Source organism: Notothenia rossii (genome assembly GCF_949606895.1).
Source record: "Notothenia rossii genome assembly, chromosome: 5".
Lineage (NCBI taxonomy): Eukaryota > Metazoa > Chordata > Actinopteri > Perciformes > Nototheniidae > Notothenia > Notothenia rossii.
In genome coordinates, this window is record NC_136903.1 from 62683348 (window position 1) to 62695737 (window position 12390).

The following is a 12390-nucleotide window of genomic DNA, read 5'->3' on the forward strand; positions in this document are numbered from 1 at the left end:
GCTGGTGAACAGCTGTTAGAACGGGCTGTTCAGGTGTTCAGAGCAGAGCTCCCTGTCGGAGCTGCAGAGCGGGATGTGAACTGAAAAGTTTTTCTGTGGCAATATTATTTAAGGAATCGTTGAGCTAGCTAGCTAGCATACATTGTCACTATCTGCTAACGTTAGCTTTAGCCTTCTATTTCTAATAGTTTTTTTCATAGGCTATAAACAGAGGTGGTATAAGTATATATATTGTACTTGAGTAAAAGTAGAAGTACTCAGATCTTGTACTTGAGTAAAAGTAGAAGTACTCAGGTCTTGTACTTGAGTAAAAGTAGAAGTACTCAGATCTTGTACTTGAGTAAAAGTAGAAGCACACAGATCTTGTACTCGAGTAAAAGTAGAAGTACTCAAATGTTGTACTTGAGTAAAAGTAGAAGCACACAGATCTTGTACTAGAGTAAAAGTAGAAGTACTCAAATCTTGTACTTGAGTAAAAGTAGAAGCACTCAGGTCTTGTACTTGAGTAAAAGTAGAAGCACACAGATCTTGTACTAGAGTAAAAGTAGAAGTACTCAGGTCTTGTACTTGAGTAAAAGTAGAAGTACTCAGATCTTGTACTTGACTAAAAGTAATAGTCCCAGAGTGTAGGAATACTCTGTTACAGTAAAAGTCCTGCATTCAAAATGTTCCTCAAGTAAAAGTAGAAAAGTATTATCATCAAAATATAGTGAAAGTAGCGACAGTAAAAGTAGTCATTGTGCAGATTGGTCCATTTCAGAATAATAGATATGATATGTTTTATAATGATTGATCATGAAAGTGTTCTCAAAGCTGCTAAAGGTGCAGCTAGTTTGAATGACTTTGTATACTGCAGGGTAGCTTGTGGATTTACTCCAGGTGGAACTAAAGTCTGATTTAACACTTGATTATATTTCACTTAATTAATCCAGATCTGTGAAGTAACTAAAGGTATTAAATACAGTGGAGTCAAAGTACACCATGTACCTCTGAACTGTAGTGGAGTAGAAGAACAAAGTAGCAAAACATTGAAATACTTAAATAAAGTACAAGTATCTCAAAATTGTGCCCAAGTATAGTACTTGTTGAGTTTATGAACTTAGTTACTTTACACCATGTGGCTATAAAGATAAAAAGACTTAAGCCTTGCACAGAGGCCTGAAAATACATTTTCAAAATGCTCAACAGTGCTGCCAAAATTATAAACTGACTGCTCCACAATTTAAAAATAAATGCTTTTATATATTTCTATTAGATGTGACTCTTTGGCGTTTCTGTTATTATTAACACTGCTGCTTTAGTTGTTCTGACTGCTAAAATCCTCTGTCATTCCGTGGGGTGGGGGAGCCGGGGGCTCGGATCCTTGTCACCTTTTTCATACCTGATGAGTTTGCATCCCTGTATGTTAAAAACCCTCAGTCACCTTAATTCATGTAATAAAAACATCTCAGGTCAGTAACACTCAAAGCTAAATGTGCAATACCATGTTCAGCTATGTTACTATTTATAATGTTATTGTTTTTACATCAGAAGATGTACATATTGAAATGATTTCTTAACTTACAGTAGGCTATTTTTTACAATGTGTGTTGGAAGGATTTATTAAATTACAATGAATATTGTCATTGTGGAAGGCTTTTAGAGAAGGGTGAACTATAAGCCTGAATTACATAACATTTTATACCTAAAAACATAAAAGCCACAATAAATAAGTCACAATTATTGTAGTTATTTTTACCTCCCGTATTGCTTTCAACACACCAGCTTTTATGGTGTTGTTACGTCACTAACTGTAAGCTTGTCACATACAGTCTATGGTCACTCAGAGTAACCTACTGTTAATTTAGCTGCTGGAGAAGAAAGATCATGGGGGGAGGGGGGGAGAGAGCTGTGGTTGATGGGCCATTAGTTGTGTAAATACACAGCTGAGAGCTGCCGTTTCATTCAGACTGTTTAAAAAACTGTAACAACGGACTATTTTTCTTAGCGGATGCATGTCAATTTAAATCAATACATACAACTATTTTTTAAATCAATAAAAACATTTTCTAAATCCATAAAAGCATTTCAATTAATATTGGGAGTCATGTCGTTACTTTGTTGAGAATGTGGCCATGTAATAAGCGGGATAATTTGCAGCGACTTGTTCTTTATGGGGAAAATAACACCCTTCATCCAGATGAGGATCCCTCCGCTACACTTTGGGATCCTGATCGACCGACGAAACTCCATTAAAATATACATATTTTTGGTGAATTACTGAGTTTAGGCACGTTAATAACGTTTTAATGAAGTTGAATACCGTATATTCATATGTGTCAGTGATTTCATGTCAATTCGGCGAACATAAACATAAATGATCGTGGTGAAGATGATGATTAAATTAGGATTAAAAATCGAGTGCCGGGCTGCATTTCCTCCCGTTCGTTTTTTTCGAATAACAAAATTATTTTGTTAAATAACAACATGGTGATGTTTTGTAAATGATTACATGTCTCTTATTTAGCACAGTAGTATGATATCCGTGACATATGGATCTTAACAACGTTCCGCTGTACATCCAGCATACTGTATCTCACTTTATTTCACATGAGCTCCAGTGTGGAACCCCACTGCAACCCCTGGTGGATCAATGATCCATTGCAGCTGGCTTCATTATAATTACATTTATCTATCACGGGGAAGGTCTCAAGTCAAGCTGGAGGTTTTCCCTTGAGCGAGGGCAGATCACGTACCAATCACGGCCCTCGCGTTTCAAACTGTCTGAAATGAATCGCTACATCTGTATTAATCCTCTTTGGTTGACACAAGATGCATTCAGGCACACCACCGAGTGTACGCCACCTGTGTTTTGGCAGTGCTTGGAAGACAAACTACCTGACGCTAACAAAACTTAAAGGTATCAGGAGGCTTCATCATCACAACATATTTACACCATTATTATTTATTACATTTAAGTGTCACATGAGAGTGCCTGAGGTCACATGACAGTCATGTGAGAGTCTCCAGAGTGACATCATTAATTTGTTGACGGACTGCTGTGAAGTGATGTCAGACTCCTGACAAAAGAACACTCCCACCTTTGAAGATCCTCCTGCATCTTCACCCCTCAAGTCAGGCATATATGCTTTCCTTATACAGTAAGCATGTGCATTTGTATTACAGCCAATTGGTATTTGAAATGGTCTCTGTTTTGGAAAAGTCTGCAATTATGGGCTATATTTCTAAAGCTTGACAACCAGAGGTGTTAAACTCCTTTTTTCTCTCAGACCACTACAATTTGCTGAAATATTTTTATGAGGAGTTTGCCCAATGTTGCAAATAAAACCCTGCCTTCCTTATCTTAAAGCAACAAACACACCACCAATAACAGCAGTCAACAGCAACATAAACAGTTTGAACATCACTTCACCCTGTACGTGTCGTACGGCTCCATTTTGGTGATGACTCCATCGCTGGCAGGACCTTTATTGTAGCAGCAGTGAGACGACACATAGTCCTTGAAGGCATCACGGGCATCATCCTCAGACAGAGATGGGATGCTACACACACACACACACACACACACACACACACACACACACACACACACACACACACACACACACACACACACACACACACACACACACACACACACACACACACACACACACACACACACACACACACACACACACACACACACACACACACACACACACACACACACACACACACACACACACACACACACACACACACACACACACACACACACCATTATTATGGTGTATTTATTAAACGAACATGCATACAAATATATATTAGTCTCAAAAAGAGAAGAGATTATTTATGGAGGATGTAGCTAGTTTCAATTTGCTTGATTGATCATTTTTGCATTATTATTCTCATTTAATCTCTTATTGAAAAATATATTACTATTAACATTGTGTGAGTTTTAGGAAGTAAAAAATAATCTATTTTACCACATATTAACTATTAACAAATATTGTGCTTCCTGCAACTTCAATATTGCATTACTCACATTTCAATTGAAACAATTTGACAACAATTGTGCAGCCTTAGAAGGTTTCTCATTTCTCTAATTCCCCCTCCTCGACTCCTCGGTCCTCCGGTAGTGACCCGGGAATGGATTTCAGAGCGCCATTTTGAAGGACGTCTCATTTCTCTAAATGCACATCGAGGACCGAGGATCGAGCATCGCCATCGAGGAGGCTCTCTGGAGGAACTATAATCGAGGATACACTGATGGGTCCTCCACGGCTCCTCCGCGGATGCATTTCCGGCAACAGTGATGCTTAAAAGAGTCGTGACGCACGTGTGTGTGTGTGTGTGTGTGTGTAATACTTGTAAATAAAACTTTTGGCCCGTAATTTCATTTTACGGGTTAAGTCAGGGGTCTGCAACCTTTTTGACCAAAAGAGCCATTTTGCTCCTTTTTCCCCACACATTTTTTGTCTGGAGCCGCAAAACATATTTCATAGCTTGATAGCTAAGTTGTATTTATTTTTATATCAGACAAAAACTACAGTTTTTTTGCATTTATTAGGCTATTTATTACATTATATAAAACTGTTAACCTCTAATAAGAAACAAAGAACTCCTATAAGGAGAATTACAAATAATACACAGGCCTACTTTAAAATAAATTAAACACAGCACTTGGGGAGTCCTCTGCACATTTGAAGGAAAAAAAAATATTATTAAAATGGGCCCACTTTGAAATAAATAAAACATATAGCTGCACCCTAAAACGAGTTAAAGGTAGGGTAGGTAAGAATGGAGAAACCAGCTCGTGTGCGCTAGAATTTGAAGATACACAACCGGAAAAAATAGGCCTCTTCCTTCAGACTTTCTTACAGATTCCCTCCTCCAACACACACGAACGCGCATCATCAATGAGGCCACGAGATAAGTTTGTGCAATGTGCACAGATGGAAGGCTTACAGGCAGGTAGGCCATCCAGTTATTTTAACCGGGTCGGCTAAAATGATTGGTCGTGCTTTTTACAGCGCTATGGCTTCCAGAGATAAATGTTTGTATGTATTTATTGTCAAAGCATTTAATATATTCATTGCTATCGGGACGTTAAGAGCATTCCATGGAATATAACAAAAAGTGGTTTCTGAAATAAATTACATACCCCATTGAATTATGACTGAAGATTGTCAGCTGTCTTCCTCTCCCTTTTTGTTCCTCGATACGTAAAGGCTGCAGCACCGTTGACAACTTCTCTCTACATATCAAACATACCGGTAAACCAGCATCGTTTGCTGTGAAAGCATATAACTCTGTCCACACAGAATTAAATCCTGTGTTCCTCCGGTACTTTTTTTTGATTTATCCATAGTTCGCTCATCGAGCCGGGGGTCCCCGCGCGAGCGCCTCCAAGAAAAGGCGCTCGCGCGGGACCGTGACGCAGGATGTGACGCATATTTTAGTTGACCTAATTAAAACCGTTTTGTTTTTTATTTATGTGTCACAGTATCACCTCAAAATACAAGATAAGAAACATTTCCAACTGTGCAACAAAATATAAATAGTCCTACAACTACTTTTATTTTATTTCCTTCTTATTTTTGTCTAAGCTCAAGGGAGCCAGAGCAGAGGGCTTAAAGGGCCGCATGCGGCCCGTGGGCCGCGGGTTGCCGACCCCTGGGTTAAGTAATCAAGATACATTTGTTTGCACCATGGTAAAAAGAGTAATGACATTTCAAGCTTATTGTCCAAAGCAGCACTTTAAATTCTGTAAATCATGGTTTTCACTATTTTATCTACCAAATGCTCAGTGATACGAGCATTATATGATTGGCTGGTGGTGTCGGTCTTACCTCCAGTCCTCGGGCTCGGGGCTGGGCTGGGGCGGGGCCACAGGCTGCAGAGGCATAGGAGGGGGCAGGTAACCTCCTGCACAAACAAAAACACACTGTAAGTAGTTGCAACACAATGAAATTAATGAGAAAAGGTGTGGATTGGACTCCTCTTACCTCCTCCTGCTGCCATGCCTTCATAGCCGGGCACGGTGCCAAACATGTTGGCCGGGGGTGCAGAGGGGGGGGGATATGCTGGAATAAACAACAGGAAATCAGAAAGTGGAAACACCTGACTAGATGCAGCATGAGTGAGCAGGGGAAGGAATCGTTTTGGACAGTTTGGAAAATTACACATATTTGTTTCTGAACGAGTTAGATGAGAAGATTGCTCTCTTTTGTGTCTTTATAACAGTATACAGACATGTGGAGACAACTAGCCTGGCCAGAAAGGGAGAAAAGGATGTGGGAAAGAGAAGGAGGTTGAAATGAAGGAGAGAAAGAGGTATGAAAGGAAAGAACGACATAGAGAAGGAAAGGAGATGAGAGGTAAGGAGATGGTAATGAAGGTGAAAGAAGGAAAAAAAGAGGTGTGACAAGACTATGGTTGTAGTCGAATTGTCCAAAAATCAACTCCTAGCGTCTTTTCCTATCCACTATTCCTTGACCTCTGTGTGAAATGTCATAGGGTTAAGGAATAGTAGATAGGAGAATTCAAAAGGACTTAGGAAAAGAGACTGCAGTGCTTTGAGAATGCGACTGCAATTACAATATCCATTAATTAAAGAGATGACTGGAGGACTTCCTAAACATCTTAAGTATGGAAGAAGCTGCTTTCTCCTAGTTATATTTGGTTAAGCCAGACAACAGGCTTTGGGATAAGATAAGGGCTTTCCTGGACTTAAACCATCTCGGCTGCCAATAACAAATATAATAATTATAATAATATATTAATAAATAAAGAGAAATAAACTGAATGGATGAATAGGTAAATTAATCAGAAAAGGAAGAGATGTGTATATATACAGTGGGGCAAAAAAGTATTTAGTCAGCCACCAATTGTGCAAGTTCTCCCACTTAAAAAGATGAGAGACCTGTAATTTTCATCCTAGGTATACCTCAACTATGAGAGACGAAATGAGAAAAAAAAAAAAATCCAGAAAATCACATTGTCTGATTTTTAAAGAATTTATTTGCAAATATGGTGGAAAATAAGTATTTGGTCACCTACAAACAAACAAGATTTCTGGCTCTCACAGACCTGTAACTTCTTCTTTAAGAGCCTCCTCTGTCCTCCACTTGTTAACTGTATTAACGGCACCTTTTTGAACTCGTTATCAGTATAAAAGACACCTGTCCACAACCTCAAACAGTCACACTCCAAACTCCACTATGGCCAAGACCAAAGAGCTGTCAAAGGACACCAGAAACAAAATTGTAGACCTGCACCAGGCTGGGAAGACTGAATCTGCAATAGGTAAGCAGCTTGGTGTGAAGAAATCAACTGTGGGAGCAATTATTAGAAAATGGAAGACATACAAGACCACTGATAATCTCCCTCGATCTGGGGCGCCTAGCAAGATCTCGCCCCGTGGGGTCAAAATGATCGCAAGAACGGTGAGCAAAAATCCCAGAACCACACGGGGGGACCTAGTCAATGACCTGCAGAGAGCTGGGACCAAAGTAACAAAGGCTAACATCAGTAACACACTACGCCGCCAGGGACTCAAATCCTGCAGTGCCAGACGTGTCCCCCTGCTTAAGCCAGTACATGTCCAGGCCCGTCTGAAGTTTGCTAGAGAGCATTTAGATGATCCAGAAGAGGATTGGGAGAATGTCATATGGTCAGATGAAACCAAAATAGAACTTTTTGGTAAAAACTCAACTAGACGTGTTTGGAGGAGAAAGAATGCTGAGTTGCATCCAAAGAACACCATACCTACTGTGAAACATGGGGGTGGAAACATCATGCTTTGGGGCTGTTTTTCTGCAAAGGACCAGGACGACAGATCCGTGTAAAGGAAAGAATGAATGGGGCCATGTATCGTGAGATTTTGAGTGACAACCTCCTTCCATCAGCAAGGGCATTGAAGATGAAACGTGGCTGGGTCTTTCAGCATGACAATGATCCCAAACACACCGCCCGGGCAACGAAGGAGTGGCTTCGTAAGAAGCATTTCAAGGTCCTGGAGTGGCCTAGCCAGTCTCCAGATCTCAACCCCAGAGAAAATCTTTGGAGGGAGTTGAAAGTCTGTGTTGCCCAGCAACAGCCCCAAAACATCACTGCTCTAAAGGAGATCTGCATGGAGGAATGGGCCAAAATACCAGCAACAGTGTGTGAAAACCTTGTGAAGACTTACAGAAAACGTTTGACCTCGTCATTGTTATTGACCAAATACTTATTTTCCACCATAATTTGCAAATAAATTCTTTAAAAATCAGACAGACTATTTATCAAAGAGTAAATAGGGGCGGTTTTGGCGCAGTGGTTAGAGCGTTGATCAACGGGCGTTGGTGAACTCCAGTTCGAATCCCGCCTCGGCTGCCACTGCGTCAGGCCGTTGTGTCCTTGGGCAAGACACTTTACCCGCATTTGCTCCTGTGGGTAATGTCCACAGTAATGACTCATGACATGACTTACATGATGTGTAATGTGTATTCGTAAAGCGCTTTGAGCACCTGTAAAAGCGCTCTAATAAAAAATGTAATTCATTATTATTATTATTATTATTATTATTATTATAGAAGCTGGGGTTACAGTAGGTAACCTCAGTTCTATTTCGTATATGGCTTCGCCCTCTAAGGCTATCGCTATTGGGTTAAGGGGCGAAGCATGATGTAGTCTGCGCCCCACTGGATCCGCCCGGTACTAGAAGCACAGACACACCTGCTCAATAACACCCCATGCCTGTTGTGCCATGCGTAATGGCGCATCACCGTCCCTGGAATATAGCATAACATGAATATTTTCCATGAGGGGACCAAGGCTGGGAACAATACATACCTGCCGCTGTGAAAAGTAGAGACAAAGGTCATACTTTGCCTAGTGACAAAAAGAGGGGGAACAAGGGCAGCTCTCTGCGTGCAGATAGGCAGGAGAGCGCAAGGCTGGATCCCTGACGTCACTCACTCTGACAAGACACTCCGTACAGGGTGTGTCAGAGAGGAATGGGAGACATCCCTCAAATACAATTGAATAAATGAACAGGGGGAAGACCAAAATGCAGCAGTGCAAATGTCTTCTACTGACATTCCTCCGTGCAAAGCCTTGGAGGAGGACATTCCTCTGGTGGAGTGCGCATTAATGTTCTCCGGGGGATCCGCCCCATGAGGAGACATATGCCTGTGACACAGCTTCAGACAGCCAGTGTGACGGCCGTTGTGCAGGCAGAGGCTGCCCGATCGAGCGCTCTCTATAATGCACAAACAGGCGCTGAGAATGGCGCTAGGCAGCCATGCGCGCCACTAGCAGGACAACGCGCGCACAGGACAGAGGAGATGAGACGCGGCTTCTTCCTCCGACCTGTGAGGAGGGGGAAAGAAGCCATCCAAGATGATCACTCTTGACTCTAAAGAGCTTGTGATGACCTTTGGCATAAAAGCCGGGTTAGGGCGTAAAACAGCTGAACTGCCATCTCCTTGCATCCGGAGGCATGACAGAGCCACAGAGAGAGCAGACAAATCACTGACCCTTTTCGCTGATAGAGCCAAAAGTAATACTACTTTGGCTGACAACAGTTTAAGGGGAACCTGGTCTAAAGGTTCAAATGGGGCTTTGCTTTAGTGCGCGTAACACCAAAGCCAAATCCCACTGAGGCGCCAGTGAGCGTGACACAGGTCTGAGTCTCCGTACTCCTCACATAACACGGCTGCTGCGATCTGCGAGCCCCTCTGTTCAATTCGCCGGGAATATACATTGCTCTGATGGAGAGCAACGTGTGTGCGCGCCCAGAACAGCTGCCGCCTTGCTGCGTTCAGAAGTTGCGCAGATCGTACTCCTCCCTGGCGATTGAGGTAGGCTGCTTCCATAGCCGTGGCCTGTTGTCTGTGCGAATCAACACATCGATTGTACATTAACAGGGCGACTCCCCCGTTTTTTTCCGAGATTTAGAAAAATAGCGGAGTAAAAAACGCGCAAGACACTGTTCCTGGGATGACAGGAGTGTTTCTTGTATCCCATGGAGCTGCTGGGGGGGAGAGGCTTCTCTGTGATGTGCCGTAATGGTCGTCATGGTGACGAGCCACGCCATCACCGCCGCTGCCCGTGAGGCAAAAGGGCTGCGAGGGAGTTTCCACACGCTGCATTTCACTCCGTCTCTCCTCATGAGGCGCGTACACGCCCAGGGGATGAGAGGTGTGTGCATGCTGTCCACACGAGGCGTTATAACGGTGCTCGTGGGTTATTATGACCGTGTGTAGGAGGGATATCTGGGACAGAGGAATACCGCGAGCTCTGCAGTTTATAAACCAATAGGTTAAAAACAGCAGGCTTCTGCAGCGAATGAACCACCTCTGGAGTGTCCCCCTGTTGGAAGAGACCCAGGGGTATCATCACGTGACCAGCTGACGCCAACGCAGAGCAGCTGTGTCACGGAGAGGGCTGTGTGGGTTGTGACACGCCGGAGGAGAGCTGTCAGTTCCTCCACTCGCTGCCGCGAGAGCTGCGCTCTCATGCTGGCTGAGTTTAATTCCACTCCCAGATAAACGATTGTCTGAGAGGGAAGAGGACAGCTCTTTTTCCAATTTATTATTAAACCAAGGCTTTGACAGATGTAGGCCTACCGTCTGTAAAGCGACTTCCTCTCTGGAGCAAGCCAGCACATAGCAGGTCGTCCAGAGAAAACCACACTCTCATCCCTCCTCTGTGTAGTGGCTCCAGCCTTCTCTATACAAAAATGCGAGGAGCCAGGAAATATCCGAACGGCAGACTATTGTCTGGTCTGATATTCCCTGAAAGGAGAAAACGCAGGAATTTCCTGTGTTTTGCGATGATGGGTACGTGGAAGTATGCATCCTTCAGGTGGAAGTGAACCAGTCGTCCTGGTGAACACATTCCCGCACCTGTTTGATCGTCAGCATGAATCATGACAGATCGAGGATGTCTCATTCCCCCAGTCTTTTTCGGGATTAGAAAAATAACGGGAATGAAAACCCCTGATTTTCCTCCCTTTGAGGAACCCTGGAAATATCCTCTTTCAACAGGAGTTCCAGCAGCTCGGATTGGAGCGCAAGACATAGCTTCTGGGATAACAGCAGTGTTTCCTGTATCCCATTGAACTGTGGGGGGGGGAGAGGCGAACTGCAGGACGTATCCTGTGCTGATCAGCCTGCTCATCCATCTGTCCATCAGACACACGCGCTGCCACTCAGAGAAAAACTCTGAGAGCGGACGCACGTGCTCGAGATGTGTTTTTGGTCGTCATGGTGACGAGCCACGCCACGCCAGAGCCCCTGCCGCCGCTTCCCGTGAGGCAACCCAAGGTGTGCTTGGACCGAAAGGGCTGTGCGGGAGCTTCCACACGCTGCGTCTCACTCCGACTCTCATCATGAGGCGCGTACACGCTCAGGGGATGGATGGAGGTGTGTGCAGTGCTGCCCACATGAGGCGTTAACGGCGCTCATGGGTTTATTATGACCGTGTGTACGAGGCGTATCTCGGACAGAGGAATGCCGCGAACTCTGTAGTTTATTAACCAACAGGTTAAAACCAGCAGGCTTCTGCAGCAAGCCCTAGGCGCCGTAGTGCTGCGGGCGCTGCCGCTGGGGGCACTCAGCCTGGAATACTGCTCATTCCCCCTTTCTGGCTTTTCTGTGATGTGCTGTGCTGGTCGTCATGGTGACGAGCCACACCCTTGCCGCCACTGCTCGTGAGGCGAAAGGGCTGCGAGGAAGCCTCCACACGCTGCGTTTCACTCCGGCTGTCATCATGAGGCGTGTAGACGCTCAGGGGATGAGTGGAGGTGTGTGCAGTGCTGTCCACATGAGGCGTTATAACGGCGCTCATGGGTTATTATGACCGTGTGTAGGAGGCGTATCTCAGACGGAGGAATGCCGCGAGCTCTGCAGGTTATCAACCAATAGGTTAAAACCAGCAGGCTTCTGCAGGTAGCCCTGCTGTCTACTTAATCAACAGATTAGTGGCAGCCGGCTTAATTACCGGCTCTGCTTCCTCGGAGGCTCCCGCGGAGCAGACCAGGAGTGGGGGAGCCTCACTCCCATTTGACTCGCTGCCGGGAGACCCTGTCTCTGGGGTGGCGGGGGAGCGGAGACGTGGGACGGAGCCCCTGCAGCCGCCGAAGGGCGAGTCTGACGCCGAGGCGGTTGCTGTGGGCGTCTCTCCACTTGTGGCCTCCTGTGGCCGGCGTGGACGCCGCGGCTGCTGCGGGCGTTGTTGCCGCTGTGGGCGCTCAGCAGGCTGGAGCCAGCTGACATGCTGGCGAATGCCGTCCGCCTGTTCCGCGGCCGTCTTCGTGGACTCCACCATGGCGTGGAACTGGGGTCTGAACAGCCCGTACGGGCTGATTGGAGCGTCCAGTAGCACTTTTCTGGCCGTCTCCGTAACAGACGCCTGCTGCAG

The 12390-nt window shown here is 44.7% G+C and overlaps 1 protein-coding gene across 3 annotated transcripts in view; it reads right to left on the reverse strand.

The window, feature by feature from the left end:
* LOC307039827 (protein SSUH2 homolog) overlaps nucleotides 1-12390 on the reverse strand; it is a 30588-nt gene that overhangs the window by 14570 nt on the left and 3628 nt on the right. For all 3 annotated transcript variants that reach the window (XM_079682238.1, XM_079682239.1, XM_079682240.1), the window contains 3 exons: nucleotides 5991-6068; nucleotides 5835-5910; nucleotides 3413-3542 (listed from right to left, as the gene is read on the reverse strand). In XM_079682238.1, coding sequence (XP_079538364.1) covers nucleotides 3413-3542; nucleotides 5835-5910; nucleotides 5991-6068 — 284 coding nt within the window. The remainder of the gene's footprint in view (nucleotides 1-3412; nucleotides 3543-5834; nucleotides 5911-5990; nucleotides 6069-12390) is intronic.